General features: G+C 35.9%; 2 protein-coding genes across 3 annotated transcripts in view; both read left to right on the plus strand.

Annotated features, from left to right (window-relative positions):
• The window catches only part of LOC141439351 (uncharacterized), a 40,674-nt gene extending 25,442 nt beyond the window's left edge, over window positions 1–15,232 (plus strand). The window contains exon 5 of the mRNA XM_074103637.1: window positions 15,163–15,232. Within this exon, the coding sequence (XP_073959738.1) occupies window positions 15,163–15,232 (70 nt within the window). The remainder of the gene's footprint in view (window positions 1–15,162) is intronic.
• Window positions 1–17,083, plus strand: part of HGTX (HGTX homeodomain transcription factor) — a 104,545-nt gene extending 87,462 nt beyond the window's left edge. For both annotated transcript variants that reach the window (XM_074103081.1, XM_074103082.1), the window contains one exon: window positions 15,385–17,083. In XM_074103081.1, coding sequence (XP_073959182.1) covers window positions 15,385–15,588 — 204 coding nt within the window. In that variant the 3' untranslated portion in view covers window positions 15,589–17,083. The remainder of the gene's footprint in view (window positions 1–15,384) is intronic.
• Window positions 17,084–22,647: the final 5,564 nt, after the last annotated feature.

A 22,647-nucleotide genomic window follows, 5' to 3' on the forward strand; every position in this document is an offset into this window, starting at 1 on the left:
CGTCGGACAGCATGAGTAAGTTGGCGCAGTCGGGTAGGTCGTTTCCACAATGTCGCGTCTTTATTGGATTCTTATGATATTGTACGTGATAAACGGTGTATGGGTGTTGTTTGGTTTTATGAATGAATCATATTAAATTATGTAGCTTACTTCGCAGACTTTACGGTAGATTAGGCTTTGCTTTTACTATAAAATCTCTCTTCTAAGTTGCTACACTTTTGACACAGTGATTGTAGTCGTCGGTTCAAAATCAGTAGTGAACCTTCATGACGATTTTCTTGGGAAAATGGTGTGGTAGTTTCTTTACCTTCCACAACGTAGTGCTAGAGTCCGGTGTTCTTAGTTGACAATAGAGAGCACTGCCCACTGACATCAGAGGCCGTATTGCCTAACGTTTCTGATGCTCGGGATCGCAATCAAATGTCAGTTTTTGTACACGAAATCTGTCATTTAATTGCGATCGCGAGCGTCAGAAACATTAGGCAATACGGCCTCAGGTTCCTTATTGGCCTTTTACAACACCTATGGAAAGAGATGGATCCGTTCTAGCCTTAAAACGTACACAGTACGACTAGAACCGTAATATAAAGTGTATGGGGTTGTTCTACATCGAACAGTGGACGTGCTATGGCTAATATGATAATGATGGTGATGGTAATGATGATTATCAAGTTATTTTATTGCACTGATGACCAACCAAAGGATAGATTAATCACATCACTCGAAAATACCATTCTACGGTGGTCAAAATGGTCCATATTTACTTATCTCTGCTAGATGTGTGCTAGTCAATCTCTAAAACTAATTGTAGTAATTCATGTCTATTATGTACTAAGTTATACACTCGATAGAGACAAGTATAGAATCCAACTTAGATAATTCAATAAAAACTCAAATTATTCAATTAATCGGAAATCAGAAAGAAGTGCGTTCGGAAAACACAGCATTTTAACATAGGTGACAGCACTACTTCAAGTGACTCGAGCCCCATTTGTCACACGCGTAAACAAAAATCGCTTGTCGAAAAAAAAAACACCATTTGTTATCCATTTAGTCGGCGGATACCCGGGTATCTGGGTCCATTAATAACACGGACTTATCCAGCCTAATCTGCCTCATTCCCGCTTTCCGCGGACGATTCTTTTTCGCGCCAAAAAACCGCCGCCATGTCTGTCCGCGCAGATTTATTGCGTTCGCGGATTAAAAGCTTGATAAATAATAAAACCGCGTATAAAACACTCGGTGTGTGATTCCGATATGCGATATACGAACGCCATGCTGCCAACATAAAAGTGCGGGAGGGAGCTTGCGATCGCGCGGGCAGTCCGGTCTGTTGCATAGTCTGTGGAGCGAGTTTTCGTTGTTTTTTTAACGCTGGCAACTTTTTGGCCCGAAACAAAGAGCTTGTTAGATACAGGAGTAGGGTTGTTTGCGCGAATTTTCAATTTGTTTCGGCGGTTTCCTTTATCGGATACTCCTCGGGGACTGAGATATCCCCCTGTTATTGATAGGCGTGAGGGTAATTGAAGTGTTTACGGGCTGCGCTATGGGCTATGAAAATTATGTTGGCAAACAAAGGCTTCCTTACGCGCTTTATTACTGTTATAATAAAAATAGTAATTCCTGCGAAAACGCTTAACTTACATAATATGTGCGATAAAATTTACCAATCTTTTTACAAAAGTCACTTATTGACTTTGCTTAGTTACTAAAATAAGACGTTAAAGGAGTCTGAGTGCCTCAAAATTTTTATTTTAAAGTACATTTACTATCTCGAAAATAGTCAAGTGAAATTTTATGAGACTAATTGGGATTTACTTAGCTGTCTAGTTTAAAACACGTTCGAATCGGTTAATTTATATTAAGAACTGTGATGTACTTCGAAAAACTGGCTTAACCCTAAACTTGGCAGCCTATCTAATAAGATAGTACATAATTAAGATTATCTTTTTGCATTTTTTTAAGTTACTTTTGTTAGCTCTACAAGAATCCAACGATGCTTGAATTGAGTAGGTACACTTGCCTCAACTTGCCAAGTTTAGGGTTAAAAATAAAACTATTGAGCCTAAGTGTAAGGGCTGTCTGTTAATGATATGATTATATTTAATCCAACAACGTGTGATAAGAACATTAAGCACAGCCATTACAGTTTAAAAACGATACTATTATTTTCTTCACTACAAAAACTAGGTACAAAGCTCTGATACCCCGTAATCCCATGAAAGCCATCCCATTATATTCCACTATCACTAAACAAATCAATCTAATCATAATTCCCCTAACGAACAGTAAATACATTGCAAAATGTAAAATAATGCACCCTCCACACGATAAGACGCGCGGTTTGCAATGGCAACACTGACTAATTCCTTAATTTAAATTTAAATGACATTTAAGCCCTTGGACGACCGTAGGGCTTGGTCGGAGTGACGTTGCGTTTCGTTTCGTTTTTGGTCAATACCATGATACAGTTTTAAGCCCAAAAGTGGTTCCTTAATTGCTTGCTGTGACTATTTTATTAAATTTGCCGCTTCTTCAGTCGAATTCTTTACCACATCAGATTTAAGTAAGTAACTCTTATAAGATTCTGTACTAAATGAGAATAGATAAATGAGGTAGTACTGACACCTGTCAATATCCCACCGGAAATAAGTATTGAAGTGGGACAGGGGAGTAGCTTTATTTGCGGTACTGCTACAGTACAGTAATTGTTAGTAAAAGGTGGTTTGACACTAACTATCAACTAACGTGTAGTCGTGCATCTCATGAACAAAGTACGATTCCCCTAGCAGACTTCGTTTGACAACAGTGGGCTGTTACGTTACTTATTTACAAATCCAAATTTTGAAATTATGTTTCGTTTCCAATCAACAAAATTTTACATTTCATTTAAAATTAATTCAGTACTCAAGGTTAAAATACTTATTTATTACATTTGCGTCTTGGAATTATCGTTTTTGTTTAATGATTTCAGCAACCTGTCGTCCAGTTCATTGCGATCCATATTCAAAAATAAACATCAAAGTCTTTTGTTTACAAAGGTAATCAGAAGTTTATCGTCATATTTTTACCATATATTTGTTTTAATTACCTTAGCCAGGCTACTGTCACTTTGACGTGTCCATTCCCGCCAAACCCAATCAAGTGTTGCCAGCGACGAAATGACGCAGCATAAAAACAGCTTCACACGCTAATTCCGACCTGATGACTGGCTTACACGCCGATAAGGCGGGATTACACGAGGGTGTCGCCCTTTAAAATTTCAAGATTTAAGATAACTGGCTTACATGTGTTGGATTTATTTTACATACATTACACATTTAAATGAATCGTTTTAGTTTAGAGATAAAATTGCGTTGTAGTCGATTTTATCTTATTTATAATTCTGTAGTTATATTTAAAAAAATGGCATAAAATCTTTATCATCGACTTTTTTACCCCTGATAGCCCTGATGCAAAAAGAGGGCTGTTGCAAGCCAATATCTGTCTGTTTGTCTGAGGCATCGTAGCTCTTAAATGGATGGACCGATTACGACGCGGTTTTTTTGTGAAAGCGAGTTTCCTAGTGATGGTTCTTAGATGTTAAATGTATTTAAATCGGTTCAGCTTTTTTTGAGATATTGAACATTGAATTTTTCAGTCGAGGGCTTCCCAAATTTTCCAAGTTGTTTAAATCTTTTTTAACACTTACTTGTTTCCGCTTGTTATTAAATTAACTATGCAATAAATTTTTCACGTGGATTTTTTTTCGAGGGTCCAATTGTCTTGAAGTTTCGTACAAAATTAAATGTACCTCTATAGATAGCGCTCCAATAATAATGCAATAAGTATTTAACTAGGTACCGAATACACAAAAATGTAGTTTTAAAAGTTTTTTTTAAGCTAAAAATTGTCTTCCTGCAACTTTGGTTGATGAAAAATTCATTTTTTTTAACATTCTGTTGCAAAAGTTCTGAATCGCAGCCAAAACTAATAACAGACGCAAAAAAGTTAAGAATTAATAAGAAGGTACAAATCCATTAGTCAAGTCAAGTCGGAGAAAAATTAAAAACAAACTGCTATCAAAAATCTCCGACGTTTCATTAACTCGGATAAAAAAATGTCGCCTAAAAAGGAAAGATAAAATTTTAGAGGTACTTTTTCTAAATTAATTAATAAGGGAGAGGTGAAGGCGGGAAAAAAATTAAATGTCAAAATTACAGCAAGATTCTCTTTAATTATGTCCGAGGGGGAAACAGGGGTGAACACGAACACTAATTACATTTTCTTAATTTGCAAAGTTCCCGTTTCTGTTGCATTTGGACTTGTCCGGTTTTGCTAAGCGGCCCTCGTGACTTGTATTGAAAAACTTTGCTTTTGACAGCATTTTAATCGTTTTCTGTTTGACACATTTTAGTATTTTACCGCACAGGCAAGTTTTTTTTTTAGGTTATCGCATTTTAAAAATAGAAAATGGAACTTTGAATATTGCGAATTAGTATGTTTTTAATAGTATTTTACCGCACTGGCAAATTCGTTTTTTTAAAAAAAAAGTTTAAACTTGAACCTGAAATTAATATTATTATATAAGAAAAAATAATTGGCTGGCTTTCTATCCTGTGGTAAATTTCTAAAAATCTTTCCTTAGTGCACCTCTATAATACTGAAATGCGTGCCAAACCTCAAACCTATAGCTTTAAAAAGTGGGCTGTATGATGTCAGTCATGCAGTCAGTCACCGATATTCTGTTCTAGTTACGGATTAATATATATAAATTTTTCTATTTTTTTTTAGCCATACAAAAATACCCTAAATAATTCTGGAGATAATGCTAAATACTCCACATTAACATTTTTATATTCGCTTCAAGAAAAAAAGGGGTGTTTTACCCCACCGGGGGGTAAATTGTAGATAACTGAGTTTATCGCTTTAATATCTCTTTGTCTTTAAAAATTTGCTAATGAGTTTTTTTAATAACGCAATTTGGAGCTTCCTTAAGCCTTTCCCTGATTTAGGACGCGGGACGTCACGCCCGTGCCGTAATGTCAGAGTATACATTTTTTAGGTTAAGTTTGTTCATTTTTACTTGGGTTGACTTTAGATAGCCTTTATTATGTAGGTAGGTATTGGAAACCTTGTGCCTTGAAAAGATGCTTTGAAAGGCGATTCCGGATTGACGGATTCTTCTTAACAGAGGTTTTTCCGAACCAGTGGTAGATTTTTTTTGACATTCATAAGTGCTTAGCCTAAACTAAATAAAGATATTCTGACTTTAACTTTGACTTTGATTAAGGCTGAGTTTCAACCAGAGATGAGGATATGTGTTGTATGGAATCACAAAACTTTCGCACAAACTTTCGCATTTGTAATATAAGTAGGATTTAACATTTTTACTCCCTATGCCGCATAAGATTATGTAAAAAAGGCAAAACGTTGGGATATCTTCGGTGCCTCATCTTTATCTACAATAACCGTAATCAGTAACCGTACGCTACAAACACGTAACTCCGCACCAGGGATGTTATGGATATAATATTTCGGATCTGGATATGGATACGGATATATGCCAAACATAATTCCGGTTTCGGTTACGGTTACGGATTTTAAATTATTACGGATTATCCGATAGTTTCGGTTTCGGTTACGGATATTGAATTTTTAAGGAAGTGTAAAAGTAAAATACAAATAGGAAAAAATAAAAATACAATAAAAAAATACAAAAAATCAACTTAAACCTATACCTACAAACTAAGGCTTAAACACCTACTAGTATAATTTTGTTTTTTTTATTGTATTTTTATTTATTTTCCGTTGTACAATAAGGAGTTTGCTTTCTAATAGAAATATAGATGTCTTGACTTTAATTTTATGGTAATAGTTACGAGTCGTAAATTACGACTTGGCAATAGATAAATAATAAACAATAGATGCAGAAGACGCGCGCGGCTATTCTGTCGGCTCAGCCGGGCAAAAACAAAAAACTGTCACAACATGTCGCAGTTTGAGTCCGCCCCTATCCAAAACTATCCCAAATTTTTATATCAGATTCGGTTACGGTAACGCATAGTTTTTATTTCGGATATCCGATATAGTTTTGGTTGGTGGAGCTCCATAACATCCCTGCCCCGCACCAAATCATTATACTTGTACCCAGCACAGCATAATGTTCTTGTTATTGAAGCTATACTGTTTCGTGGGAACAGGCGGATCAATAAGTGATTAGGGGCAATCCGGCGCTTATTCTGCGATAATGGCCGAATAATAATTATTAATAAGAGTTACTGAAGCGAGCATTATTGCTCGAGGTTTCACAGGTGAATGGAGGAGATTAGTTACATTCATAGTCTATCGAGCTAGATTAATTGTGCTTGAATCTGAAATGGCAAAAAGAGCGAAGCCAGTGTGATGAAATTTGGATGAAAGTGAGATGATGATTATGCCTAATTATAATTTGAATTATGAAAGTTGCGTAGGCATTTAGGTATTTGACATTTGGAGTGGCTTAATGAGGTAACGAAATATTGCATGTATAATTCTATATAAATTCGAAATTATGTAAGTACGCAAATATGTATTTAAGTATGTAAATTAAAATATTCGTGTTTGAGGTTTCACTTTTTTTTTTTTTTTTTATTAATGTAAAATGAATTAAGTACTGATGTCTGATGGTATCAAAAGGAAGACCAATGCCGTCCGTGAGGTTGGTTTTATACTAATTTAGGACCATTTCGTGGTACATGTATTTTTATTTTCTCCAATGTTTTCTTTTTTCTTTTATGTGTGTTCAAGTTAGTGAATAAGTTGAAAAGCTTAGGCAAGTTACTATACCTAGCCTCAGGGGATTCAGGAGCTTCAAAATTGTTTTAATTCCTAACTCACCTCCAGCATTGTACTGTAACTGCCGCCATTTGTCACAAAACTGGCAACCTCACGGGCATAGACAAACACGTCACATAGACCATAGCTATCTCGCATATTTTTCTTTTTTGACGTCCGGAATTTGTGGCCAGGAGCAAATTGGAACATTTGATCGATGGAAACATCGGCCTAATGGATTCCGCGGAATTGGAATGGAATGCAATTCACATTGTGTATGCATTGGGATGGTATCTTCAGCCGTTTAGATTTTTAGTTATTTATGCACAGGTTTTGCACTGTTATCGGCAAGTTGTGTATCAAATTGGTGATAAAAAATGTATGACATTTGGTACTGATTTCTGCCGCAAGCACAGTCAACCTACTTAATTTTGAGTTAGCAAGGGGAATAGACACGGTGCGCCTAGACTACCCTCCATATTTATTAAACCAGACATTTATTATAAGTTTTCTTTTAGGTATGTAGTGTTTAGGCTATAAAACTACTTTCTGAATTTCTTTCAAAAAATTTAAGCCCAGTATTATTTCCAAAATTAAGGGGGAGAGGTGGTAGATAACTTTCACCTAATTTCTTCAAAAGATTTTAAAAAAATGGAGAAGTTCAGAAGAAGCCCTTTTATTTGATATGTCAAAAAGAGCGTTACGTACGTTATAGTTAAAAAAATGTTATTTTTATTTTTCTAATTTACCTACCTCCAAAAGTGGCCCTGTATTAAAAATTAATTTATTTACGTGACACCCGACTAACATGTACGTGGGAATTTTCAACTCAAATTTTCATTTCCACTCGGAAAAAATGGGCTGTGACTGTCACAGACGGACAAACAGACACAAACATAATAAGGTACACGCGATTGATCCTATAAAGGTTCCGTTTTTTTCCTTTTGAAGTGCAGAATTTTAAAAGGAGAACATCAGATTCTCAGTAAACAAAATAAAAACAAACCACAATCGCCCAGCCGTATCTTATCTAATAGACGGAACCCTTTGCACTGTATCCTCAGATCATTAGCGACCATTTGTCACTGCACCCTTTCTACTAATGGCTTAATGCCGCTACATGTGTCGGTACGCTGTGTTGGTACGCCTGATTTACTTTATTTATTTATCAAGTTTAGGATTTGCACGGTTTTTTGCACGGTCATATTGGCAACGCTCGCGTTTGAAATTTACACCATTAACTGGAACATTAGGCTACCGCTAATGGTTGAGGCATTCTGTGCTACTATTATGTTGTCTGCTCTGATTTAATTCAGTTCTGTATTGTCTTTAGGATTGGTATCGATCTTAGTTTACAGAATAGGTCTTTTAAAACAAGTTATGATAACGTTATGTGCGGAATTACATTTGAAATTTACCACGAGCTTTGCGGTGAATGAAAACATCGTGAGGAAACCTGCACAAACCTGCGAAGCAATTCAATGGTGCATGTGAAGTTGCCAATCTGCACTGGGCCCGCGTGGGAACTATGGCCCAAGCCCTCTTGTTCTGAGAGGAGGCCTGTGCCCAGCAGTGGGACGTATATAGGCTGGGATGGAAGATAACGTTAAGTTTGTTGCCGTGTACTCGTACATACGGGACTGTCATTATTAACCAACGAGTTTTAGGTGAACTTATTTATTTATTTTCGGAGAACTAACAGCTTTAATTTACAGAGTAAACTTATTTTATAGTATCAATAAAGCTAATTATAGGATCTCACAAGTAGAAGGGTTATTCGATAATACTCTTTATTATTAAATTCCACACACTTTATCAGACAAATTATATGTTAACAAAAGTAAAGTATATCAAAGGTTCAATTATATCTTTCAGGCCTCACCCGTAACATTTGATTTACAAGATTACACGGGTAAAGCTTTACATTCTAACTTGAAAATACGAACATTGCAAGTTAAACAAAAGCTTAAATTCTAATTTAATTCAAAACATTCGCAAGCCTGTAACATCTTTCAAGATTGCTTATAATGTTATTTGCTCCGCGTAAACTTGTAAAGGTTCGTCGAGCGTTTGTACGCGAATCACGTCTCACGAACTACCTTTCAGCGATGAAATGCTTGATTTATTCTACCTATTGACAGCAAAACGATTGGTTAGTCTATGGAGAAACATTCGGTTTAACCGTAACGCGTTCTTAGAAAGGTTTTTCTTTAAAAGCCAAAAAATGCCATGGAAAAATTTAATTTCCTACAGTTTCATTTTTTTATTTTGTAGCTAAATTCATCATCATCATCATCCCAGCCTATATACGCAAAAACCTGCGAGGCGATTCAATGGTGCGTGCGAAGTTCCCTATCCGCACTGGGCCCGCGTGGGAACTATGGCCCAAGCCCTCTTGTTCTGAGAGGAGGCCTATGCCCAGCAGTGGGACGTATATAGGCTGGGATGATGTAGCTATATTAATTTAGTTTATTAATAATTCTACCTTGTGTTTAAAAAGTTTATTTGTGGAATTATGGTAGTTATGCCCTATTTTTAATCTCAACAAAAGAGTTCTAGATTAAAAGTCGTAACCAGTTAGTTAATGTTTATATTCTAACACATCACAACAAAGAAATAAAACATTCTCCTTATCATTCAAATTAATTGCCCGGAAAACAACATGGCGGACATGTTAAGACGCCTTTATTCGCCGACGCCACTGAAAGCGCATTATCTCTATCAAACCATTACAGAGCTCTCTTGTGAAAAATAATAGATATTCACATAATTATCCCGACCCTCCTCGCGCGCGCGAGACGGCGTTATCATCGCCCCGGCATACGGTGAAGCGAGACGGGCGTATTTTGTTTGGTGCGTCTTTAAGCACTTAGGTAATTGAATGCAGGGGGCTCGGGTAAGTTGGGGCATAAAGGAAGACTGGAAAATAATAATATAAGTAATAATGTTCGCGGCCTGGCGAGAAAGGGTCGCGAGTTATGGAGACTACTGTAGTCGTAAATATAATAATAAACATACGTCACGATCACGATGTTTGTTGGCGAACACGGCAAGTTTATGAGAGTTGTTATGGGATAGACGTTTGGTTGGCATTAGTGATCCACAATAGGCTCGTGGAGCCCGTTAGACGAGTATTTAAATTGAACAGCTTTTTACATGGCTGAATTGAAAACTAAATAAATGCAGCTATTAACATTATTTATAAAAAATAATTACATGGTATGGTTTTAAACGTAACCACAGCAGTGCACATCACATTGGGAAAAAAGATAAAGGTACCCCTGTCACTTCAACGAAAGTTTTTAAAAGTATTTTTTGAGAAACAAGATATTATTGTTTCAGTACGGTGAGGGTTTTCTGATGATTACATCAAATACCTTCACCTCACAATACAAGTGTCGTGAAGTCTATTTCACGTCGGCCTTGCTTGCGATTGGCTCAATCCTTACTAATATTATAAATGCGAATGTACCTTACTCTTTCTGTCTGTTTATTACCTTTTCACGCTTAATCTATCTAAATGAGATTTGATACGCGGATAGTTTAAGACCCTGGAAAGGACATAGGATAGTTTTTATCCCGAAAAATTGCATAGTAGCAAAATTTTGCCTCTCAAAACCTTCATTCTTGCCAGCAACATAATATACGATTTTATGTTAAATCCTGTCTTGTAATACTCATACTCTTGATGTAAACATTCTGACTAAATACAGACACAAACAAACATGTTCGTCGCATCAAGTTGGCTATAAAAACAAATGACGCAATAATAATCCGACTAACTTACGACGTCTTGTTTTGTTCGCTCCCATTTTTTTTATTGCCATTTTGTTGTGTAGGCTTTTTTTCAATTCGGTTTAATGGCTCACGTTGCCTTCAATGTCATAAAATCCGCCTGTGTTAGGAATTACGACGGTTCTACTAAGTTTTTCCTACATCTAACAGAAACATTTCTGCTATAACGATGTATGGTCAAATACCTAAAGTAGGCTTTTACTTAAATTTTATTTTATATCTTAATTTCACATTGGTTATAAGATGTTTCAATCCAAATTGTTATAATTTGTTTTCTATCTGTTCAGTACCGTGTGTTATTCATGATCTAATGGACGTGGACGTCTGTGTAGGTGAAGTATTTTTAAAATCCAACCAAATTTTACTGAGTGATTCTTATAATCCATACTAATATGATAGTTTTTATAGACATAGGATAATTTTTAAAACAAATAAATTGCATAGTTCATTGAGGATAGTGATAAACAAACTCTTGGCAGGCAAAGTTGGGCAAAAGCTTATCCCTGCACAAACACACACAAATCTGTACAAACTTGTGACGAAATTCAATGGTATAAACCATTGAAAGTGAAGTTCCCAATCTGGACTAGATCCGCGTTGTAACTATGGCCCAAGCCCTCTCATTCTGAGTGAAAGCCTGTGCCCAGCAGTAGAACGCTTATAGGCCGTATGTGATGATGTGAAAAATATTTACCAATTAACCCCACTATCTTGATCAAATACTTTGAATGGGTGGATTTTTGTGTTATCTTGTAAAGTATAAGATATTCTATGTAGGTATAATTTAAAGTACAAATATTTCCTTTAGTTCCACAAAATACGACTTAATTCTTCCAAAACCGATTTAAAAATGGAACGGCACAATAATTAAATTTTAACGATTTCACACATAAAGGTTTAAAATTCGCACAAATCAAATTTTATATTCAATTGGGTTTTTAAACCCATCGTATAAGTGCGAAATGGGCATTTATGGTCCTATAGGAGTTAAGGCTCTAATTAATAAAGGCATGGTTACAGCCGCTGTATAGCTGCAATGATCCTTGGCTGAGACCTAAGTGAATAAGCGAGCGTGCCAAATTTCTTGGGCTTAAATTATTTTTGCAGGACCAACTTTTCAAGTGCTCGTATTATAACTTATAACTTTGTAAAGATGAAAAATTGTTACTCACAGTAGTAATAATTACACTTACTGTAAGCTAAGTATTTATTTTCTCTTATTTTCTCCTCCCTAATGTGTTTTTCTTTCTGTCTCTCTCTCTTTTTCTGTTTACTTTTAATTGTTATAATTTTTAAAAGTAGCAATACTATGTTAAGGGACGGTTTCACCATCCATTGATTAGTGTTAACTGACGGTTTAATGTGATGCCGTCTCCGTTTATTCGAACAAAACAAATAGAGACGGCATCACATTTAAACGTCAGTTAACACTAATGGATGGTGAAACAGCCCCTAAATATACCTCTCGTTGCAGTCGGGTAAAAAAGTAGAAATTATCAACGCAGAACATTTGAATATGGCAACAATTTTGTTTGTAAATTTTATTTCTCTTTATTCTTTTCAGTTGACAATGCCGCTTAGACTGAAAATGCTGGGTGAGTGCAAAAGTGGCACTAGTAAAATATTAAAATAACTACTAATTAACTGTAATACTACAATAATTAAAGTTCATTATTAGTTATTTTTATATTTTGACTTGTGCCACTTTTACACTAACGTAGTATTAAACAAAAAATGGCTTGAAATTTTTTAAAAGTTAAAAAAATATTTTAAAATATTTTGACGTAGGTTTGAGACATCAGAATAAGAATGACATACAAATTGATAGAATAAACATACGGACGTACCTAAAGACTAAATAGATATATTATCATATCCATGCTCACCTCAACCAGCTAAAATGGCCACGACTCAGCTATGTATCCCGAAAAGAACCGGGGATAATTTCGTAACACTGATGTTCAGTAATATTCAACGATAAATGTATTTAATAAAAACATAACTCTATTCTTACAGCTATCACAAAATAAATGATAGTACATGAAACTCGGAGCTACCAGCGCCATCTACCGGCATAATACAAAACTACATAACCAAATTTGCTCCACCTCCACTTATTTCCCCTGCGTCCTCCCTTCCTTACCCCAAAATAGGACTAAAATGCTTTTATATACTGTTTTCCTGTACCGATATAATGGCTGCTATTATTTATCCGACGCTCTCACCCATAACCCTGTCAATGATATAAACTATAGCAAAGCGATATTTACAGTCACAATAAAACATTATGACACTGATTCAGACCACAAGAATTTCCAGCTCGTAATTATGATTATGAAGTTTCGAAATCTAAAAGACTAGCTCTTGCTTGCGACTTCATTTATTCGTACCTCTCGTCTCTCGTGAAAAATTTACACATTCTTGGGATAAAATAGCCTATGTAAACAAGCCAGTGAAGCTTTCTATAGATGAAATAGTGATTGTACAACAAGAGCATATTAGCCAATTAGCCGAGCCGAGGGTATAGACACGTCGAGGGGAAAATGGGTTTAATGCTCGAGTTTTACACTCTGCTTTTCACTTCGATGGCGAGGAAATGAAATAGCAACAGTTGAAACAATGATTCACTTTCTATGTACCTATGCATTATTATAATAATTCCATTATTTTAATTTTACTGATTTATTATGATTGATTTGATTGATTTTTACTTTTATATAAATTAAAAAATATTTAAAAAAATATATAAGTAGAAACTTTTTTGTTTGCGGCTGTTGACACCTGATTACCTTGGTCTTGAGTTGGTATTAGATGAAGATTTTATTTTATGCACTAGAGCATAAAAAGTTATTTTGTATGGAGAGTGTGCCAAATTTTGTGCCTCTGGGTATATAATACCAATAATATGCGTGAAATGAATGAGTGAATGTCAAAATCTCGCTGTCATTACATGACATGCTTTTGTGTGAGTCCCTCACCTCTGGTGGCACTACCTACTACACGAACTACTACGAGTTTAGACAAAGGAAACATCATCCTCACTTTACGCACAAGGGAAAAAAGCCAAGATGAAACCGCCACACATACCATTTTCTTAAGAAAGTCGCCATGAAAGTTCACTACTAATCCTTATCAACAACCACAACCGCTGCGTCAAAATTGTAGCAACTTAGAAGAGACGAGAGTGCACTGATATTCGTAGTTTCTAAACTCAACAGACAGACAGACAAATGGACGAACAAGGCAAAACCTGATTTCCTTGTTATGGCTACAGAGCAATAAAATCGCGAACCGCTAACATTACAGTCCAATTAAAATCTGACGCCATTTAAATAAAGATCGAGCTACCAGGACATCATAACGGCGCTGGCATCTGCTGCCAAGTAAATCACCTCGACTCTGGGATCGACAAGCAGCCTTCTAATAATGAGAATGTATTTATGACCTAATTAAACTCCCGGCTACACGAAAATCTACAGAACAAGACCCGCTTACCTCTACCCTAGCAAGAGTGAAAGGGACCGAGCGCGACCCAAGCTAGTGATTAATGAGTGTTATATGGCTGGTTAAGTACCGTGTAATTTGCAAAACGACCCTTAATTACCGGAGAACACGGCTACTATCTCTCTCCTTATCTCACTTGGAGCCGCGCGCCGGGTGCGAGGGAGCGCACTCTAAATTGCCGCTGCGACTTTAAAGGCGGCGCTTAATGAGGCATTATGATGTCGCTTGAGCAGATTAGGTTCACATGGCGCGAAAATTTGTTTGCCCTCTCTTTATATTTGGCTTTCTGGAGGCAAACACGGGCGTGAATTTAGTAGCGCATTATGGTGCCGGCTAAACAAAAGGTGTTTAACTTTGAAACTACACCATGTTTACTTTAATATTCGCGTTTTATCTCAAGCTGCTGTAGTGTAACTACTTATACCTACATTTTATTATTCTTCTCTGCACTCTTGACAGAGTTTTCGTAGCCGTCGGTTGAGGATCGGTGGTGGTTTTCGTTTGACTTTCACGCCGCTGTGCGTCCGAAGTTCGTAATTGACTAACGTTGCATGTGGATGCAAGTGGCGAGTTGTCGTTCATTGTGGCGTTCTAAGGGGGAGGACTCTGTTCAGCAGTGGACGTCTTCTGGCCGATGATGATGATGAATAAAGTGCGTTGCTGCTTCACATCAGGTCTCAGGAATCGCGAACGAGTGGCCATATGGTCTAATGCTCTAGCGATCGCGGGCTGATTCACCATGTCTTTCTACCATTTTCCTATACCATGTGACAAGAAAAAGTAATGAAAACAATAGTGATTTTGAGTGCGTTAGAAAATAAGGCCTTGGTAGGATGGTTTCATTACAAATGCCATATTGACATTTCTTATATCTGCACAAAGAAATCATCGTGATGTAAATTAAAAATAAGGTTCCACCCTAGTGTTCAAGTTTCCTAAAATGTACTATCGAACCAACCGAATTATGACCCACCATGGAACCTTTTCGTACAAAAAGTCATAGTGACATCGCATTGCTTGACAAGGGCATTACAACATTTACAGTGAGAATGTTCAAGGTTGTTCAAGAATCAAATGGTTCGACTGCATGGTCAAGGACTTTAATTCATCAGCCACCAATGGAACCATTTCACAGTAAACGTGATAGTGACATCGGATTAATTAACAAAGAAAATCGTAACTAATTTTCCTTTCAAAAAGTTCCATGGTGGTTCATGAATTAAATTAATTCCTTGACCGTACCTACAATTAATTTTGCAATATCACTAACAAAACTCCTCTTGCCCGCAGGTATGGTTCCAAAACAGAAGAACAAAATGGCGGAAAAAGCACGCCGCCGAAATGGCGACAGCGAAACGCAAGCAAGAGGAACTAGGGGACGAGTGCGACGATCAAGAGCAGCAAGACAACGACTGCAGCGACGAAGACGAAGCCAAAAGACCACGTCTCGACCTCCATCACCAGATGCATCACCTCCCTCATCATCGTCAGTGATCAGTTCCAACAGGCGTAAAAGACAATGATATCGACGCCTGTGCAAAAGTGAACAGTGACACGAACTCTAACGCTACTTGGTACCCTAACTTCCCTGACGAAGGTCCATGCGACCTCTCCAACTGGCAAGTTAAGGCTAACAAATTTGAGCAGAGCATGGCGGAGAATGAGAGAGAGATAGCAAATACTAGTGAGGTGGATAATGAGAGAGTGAATGAGACGAATGACGACGCTCAGCCCATCAATTTTGCTTATTACCACTTTTAATTCGGAGAAAGATGCTGTACATTTTTTTGGTGTCGATTGTAGCTTACTTGTCATTTTTACTGCTGGAGATAGAGAAGGATGCACTGAACAATAATCAACCTTGAGGCTGGACTATCAGTCAAACAATAAAAAAAATACATAATGTAGCTTCATTGGTACAATCGCTGATTCCGTCAACGTCAATAGACACTAATGGTTATCTCAAAATTTACTTTATTAATAGATCTTTGACGAAGGGAAATCATGACATGCCATTACGGTTAAGCACATGTTCGAGGTCTAACACAAAAGAGTGGTTTTCATTATCTATCTACCTATCTAACTCATATATTTCAATCTTGAATCAATCTTGAATTCACGAAATTACTGCAAATTTTTCGTCTCTTTTGTCTATTCAGATCCTTTAACCTCTAGTAGGTTAGTAGATCTTTAATAGTCAAAAGATCATAGCAAAGCCGAAAAAAGTGGAAAGACTTTACGTAAATTTATAGTCTTTCTTTCAATTGTTATTCACTTCATTTAATTTCACATATTTTTCAAACGTACTTTTTACGCGGTAGGCGCTTGTGGCTTAAGCTGTCATAGATTCCCAAAACGCTAGTTCAAATATGACTCACCCCCTGTTTCACTACTCGTTGATATTTTTTATGATATAGATATCGGTGATGTTGTCTCTTATTGTCTTCTCCAAATAAGCAGAGACGGCATCACATTGATCTGCCACATAAAAATTATCAATGACTGGTGAAACGCCCTAAATTTCGTTTGAAGCGCATCGTGCGCGTAAAAAAGACGTCATGTGCAAAGAAATTTTGCAACAAATATTTTTAAAAATGTACAGTTTCTTTCGTCCATTGTGTAAATGAAGCTTGTCCTACTTTATTGTAAATAGCTATTACTAAGTAGTCATGTGATAAATTAAGTAATTTATTGTAACTAGATTTTACATGGTACTAAATGTATTTTGTGAGGTAATATAAGGTATGTACATTTACTAACTCCCGGTGCCAATTTTCCTATAAGTAGAATGACATTGTTAATTAGTAATGAGTCATTTTGGTTCATCTTTAAAATAATTATAGTTGTAGCTAAAGAAAACTATCTAATTAGTGATTCAAAATGTCACGTTAACGAATTTAATTTAACTCGATAGTTGATACTTCAATTATTAGTTTGCACTGAACTGGCATCAACCCACAATTTTATTTCTATAGATAAAATTTGGCTATATAGCTCTAGCTCTCTATGTGGTGAGAATTTTTTTAAATTTGTTTAATATTGGGCACAGATACAATGTAGGGCAATTTTTTGTTTTAAATCGAATCGAAACCGTAGTCAACAGGTGGCTAGCCTGTGTTGAGTTGATCAATCCATACTAATATTATAACTTATAAAAAACACGAGTAAATTCAGAAAAGGGTACCTTTGACATTTTGAAAACATTTAGATACAGATAGTGCTATTCTCTTTTGCACCAGAACTTTGCACGAATAACGATTTATAATCCACTTTATTCAATAACGTAACCAACAAAAACTTGGAATGCCCCCGACATTGTCACTTCAAAGTTCAATATCTCAAAAACGGCTAAACTGATTTTGATAAAACATGTCTAAGAACCATCGCTGGAAACCCTGCTTTCAAATAAAAAAACTGCATTCAAATCGGTTCACCCGTTTAAGAGCTACGGTACCATAGACAGACAGAAAAACACACAGACATACAGAAACACAGACACATAGCAGTCAAACTTATAACACCCCTCTTTTTGCGTCGGGGGTTAAAAATATCCCAGCTCAAAACCAGTACTGACTCCACATTTAATAATTCACGATTGTCTACATTAGATATAGTTGTTAATTACGGGATGAAGATCATGATTGTCTTTGATTAACTTCCGTTATTTTGACACAGTTCCGTAAGGCCCATCAGTCAAGTTGCATTACATTGCGGTGCTCGATTGACTGCTACAAATTGGTTGGGCTTGCGATCTCACAATGTACCTAATGCAATTAGCACGACTATCTTTACAGGACTAAATTGGGTTACACAATAGAATAATCATATTCATAGGTAGACTCATCAAAGACAATCACAGACTACATCCTGTATCAGACATGGGGAACACCCAAATACTCCGAAATATTTTATTCCGATTTTCACAATTCCTAAGACATATAATTCCGATTACTTAAAAACACGAAGTTTATTTTTCCGATATCGATTTTTTTAATATCCGATTATTAAATTAAAACTCCGAAGAATTAAAAGCACGAAATGTTATTGACCCGATATCGCCAATTCGGAAATATGACATTCGGCAAAATAAATTTCGTGGTTTTAGTAATAGGAATTTTGATTTCGAATCTCGAATTAATATCAATCAATTTAGATAAATTGACCTACATACTTAGGTTAGGTTAAGTTAGAATTGCGACAAGGCGCGAAGCGCCATAACTGCGCGGAATAGGAGCTCCGTCGACCTTGTGTCACATTGCTGAAAATCAATAACAGTAAATACTATATTAGGCCAATCTAACCTACATAGCTTAAGTTAATAAGTCGGGAGTTTATTATTGATCGGTGTAATGATATTCGGAATTTTGAAAATCGGTATTTTAGTAAGTAATCGGAATTCGTATTTTTCACATTTCGGATTATTATTGAGTCGGACTTGTTCGGTTTATTAAAATTCGGAATTTTGAAAATCGTAATTTTAAACATTAGGTATTTTTAATTTTCGGGTTTATAAAAATCGGATTTATGAAGAATCAGAATAGTCATATTAGGAGTTTTAAAACATTCGGAATTAGAAAAATCGGTATTTTGAAGTTCGTGATTCCCACTTTCGGAATTTAGTTTTTCGTATTTATGTAGTGTACCCTCAAACATGTCCAGTGTTAATTATCCATACTAATATTATAAATGCAAAAGTGTGTGTGTTTGTAAGTTTGTATGTTTGTCCGTCTTTCACGTCGGAACGGAGCGACGGATCGAGGTGATTTTTGGCATTGAAAGAGTTTATGAGCCAGAGAGTGACATAGGCTATTTTTTATCCCGGAAAAATGCACAGTTCCCGAGGGAACAGCGCGCGATAACCGAATTTCACGCTCGAATTTGTTTTCTCATAAAACAGTGCATATGTGCGTGTTTAATCCCATTTTATAGTAAAGTAAAATTGTAAATATAATCTATATAATTGTAATTATACATCGTGTTAGTGAATACGATGACAATGTATGAAACATTGACGCTGCCGCGCATTGCAATATGTAAATTGTAAATGTAAGTTAAATTGTAAATAGATATTTAAACGAATTTAACTGTAATTATATCGAATAGAGGATTGTTTACCACGCAAGTTGTATATAAATGTAGGTTTATGAATATTTGTCATAGTCGACGGTACTCATGGCAGTCAATGTTTTATTATGGCACAATTTGAACATGATCGATTTAGCAATATTTTACTTGGTGTAGAAGAGAACGGAATAAAGAAACTAAGCAGAAAACAGACTATCCCTTTTAGGGATAAGTTCGCCTTTGTACTCTTTTTGTTTTGTTGTTTTTTTTATTATTTTTGTGTTTTATGTACAATAAAGTATTTCCATACATACATACTATACTTATGCGAAAAAATCGCTGCGTATCTAGTTTCATAATTTTTGGAAGCCATAATGTAATTTTTATCAGAATTTTTGTTAGTCGTAATGTTTTCCTGCTGTAACGTAATTTTTTATATTTTTGTGAAAATTTTAAATGGTCAACCTATAGAAAACTGTAGGTTAGGTTAGGTTTGTTTTATAACAATTCTGAACAATTAATAGATTCAGAGATAACCTAACCAACAAAAAATAGGAAAACCCCCGACTTTGTCACTTCAAAGTTTAATATCTAAAAAACGGCTAAACCGATTTTGATAAAACATGTCTAAGAACCATCGCTAGAAAACCTGCTTTCAAATAAAAAAAACCATTCAAATCGGTCCACCCATTTAAGAGCTACGGTGTCACAGACACACACACAGACACACATAGCGGTTTAACTTATGACACCCCTCTTTTTGCGTCGGGGGTTAAAAAAAGAGTTATGACAAAACATTAGGTACATTAAGACTTCCAACAACTATGCGAGCCGATATGGACACAAGAAAAACAAATAAAACTGGAACCGATATCGCCCAGCACAATGTACTAATAACTTATATATCATCATCCCAGCCTATATACGTCCCACTGCTGGGCACAGGCCTCCTCTCAGAACAAGAGGGCTTGGGCCATAGTTCCCACGCGGGCCCAGTGCGGATTGGGAACTTCACACGCACCATTGAATTTCTTCGCAGGTTTGTGCAGGTTTCCTCACGATGTTTTCCTTCACCGCAAAGCTCGTGGTAAATTTCGAATGTAATTCCGCACATGAATTTCGAAAAACTCAGAGGTGCGAGCCGGGGTTTGAACCCACGACCCTCTGTTTGAGAGGCGATAGGTCAAACCACTAGGCCACCACGGCTTCTTCTAGGCCACCACGGCTTAACTTATATATCGCTGTAATATAATACCATTCAATTAATCTGATTAATCAGGTAAAAGGATTGTTTTGGATAGTTAATAGTGGCACTTTCCTACTAATATTATAAAGACGAAAGTTTGTGTATGTATGAAACGATTTCCAAACTAGAATAAGCGAATGTAAATAGAATATAGTAATATTAGGTTATCATAAGAGTTAGAAACTTGAGATCACTCGACATTCTTCAATGTTAATTTGGTAAACACTATTTTTAACCGGAGATGTAATATTTATGTCTACCGGGTGTGGCCTGGAATACGAGCAAAAAATTAAAACATAGATCGTCCTTGTCAAACTGGAGTGGAGAAAAATATAGGAGTCTTTGAATTTTACCTTTTTCATACAAATTAAATACTGCTATCAATGTACGCCATCCTAGAACACAACTGACGTCGCCTGTCACGCTACAAACTTCAAGCATTTTGCTTTACACGAATAAACTTAAAAGTGTAATAAAAAAAAAAACAATTCTTGTCCGGGTGAGCGGTTATGCTACGGCATTGTCGCTGCTTAACTCTACATACGTTGCGACCGTATACTGACGTCGCCTGTCATCTACATATTTTGCTTTAGAATAAACTTAAAAGTGTAATAAAAATTTTAAAAAAAAAAAGTTGTTTTTATAATCCGCTGAATGTACGGACTAACTGAACAGTTTGACGAGTATGGTCTATGTTTTAATTATTTGCTCGTATTACAGGCCACACCCGGTATATTTCTATCTCAATAGAACTAAAAAAGTCATTAGTCGTGTCGACAAACAAAACTTAACAAAACATAGTTTGCAATATTTTTGTCGCTGGTTTAGTCGCCGACAAAAAAAAAGTAACAATCACTTAAAGAAGTTTATTAACCACAAGTTTTAATTTTTTGGTCACAATATTTTTCGTCGCCGACTAATGATATTTTTGTCGAGCAGTTCATACGATAATTGCTGTCACAAAAAGACTGCCATGGGTATAAAAGACTTCAAATTGTACAAGTTCTGGTTATGTCATAAACGTGTAATACCCACTTGAGTTAAAATAATGTTAACAAGATTAACAAACAGAGTAAGGGTGCACTTTCATTGAAGCGGAGCTGAGCTGAGATCCGCATAAACCGACTAATCGCGTCAGTGGTAATAGTCATGTAAAGAATATCCTAATATTTACGTTCGTTTATTTCTGTAAAATTAAAGAAAAGTTTATCCGTTACTAGCTCGAAATTGATAATTTCATGCACAGAATCCTTAAAAAATAATGTTCATTATACAAATGTAACAACGACATGACGTGGATTTCATCTAATACAATTAAATTGACTCAGCACACCTCCGCTTCCATGGAATCGCACCCTAAACCTGTAAACTAGGTTACAAGAGCTTCAACAACTGTATCGCTTAACACTCATAGATGTAGGTAATCCATTCATACAATACTGATAACAGAAGCTAGAATAAACTTGCAGTGGGATCTAAGTAATGTGGTCGAATAAACAGTTAGTAAAAATATTACATGGTATTTTCATTCAAAAATATAAAAGCCTAAGAGACACGGTGGCATGGTATGGTTGGTATGACCTCTTAAGGAGAGGACCGTGGTCTCTCACCTAGACTTTTACCCGTAAGTTATTTGGAATTTACGTGTAGGTGCAAAGTTACATTTGAAATTCATTGAAAAAAAGTATGTCTTAGATTAAGACAATATACCCTTGGTCAAGACAATTATATTAGATGATCAAACGAACTTCTTGAAGTGAAGTTCGATCACTATTATGTGAATCGCTTCATTTGAAGATATATAGCCGCCATATATTGGACGCCATATTGGACGCCATATTGTATTGGATGAAGACAAATATTGTCTTGGGTTAAAACTATTTTCTTACTTAAAGAAATTAATTACTTGGATTTAAACAATATTCCTGAGACTATGAATATTCTTTGGTCAAAGAATTCCTTTTTTTCCGTGCGAATCCGAAACCTCAGAGTAGAGGCTTGTACTCGTATCTCGCAGTGGGTTATATAGACTGAGATGATATAAAGACCTTGCACACATGATCAGAATCTTTATTTGCATTAAATAGTATACATTAAGTCTAGATAACAATTTTAGTTGTTTCTGGTACTTAGCCAAATAATGACTTTTGTAAGCTATAAAAACAATGAAGATAAAAATAAAAACTATTTGAAACATTTAAGATAAAATTTCAAATAGTGATTATTAATATACCGTTTATATC

The sequence above is a fragment of the Choristoneura fumiferana genome, chromosome 20, assembly GCF_025370935.1.
Source record: "Choristoneura fumiferana chromosome 20, NRCan_CFum_1, whole genome shotgun sequence".
NCBI classification, from domain to species: domain Eukaryota; kingdom Metazoa; phylum Arthropoda; class Insecta; order Lepidoptera; family Tortricidae; genus Choristoneura; species Choristoneura fumiferana.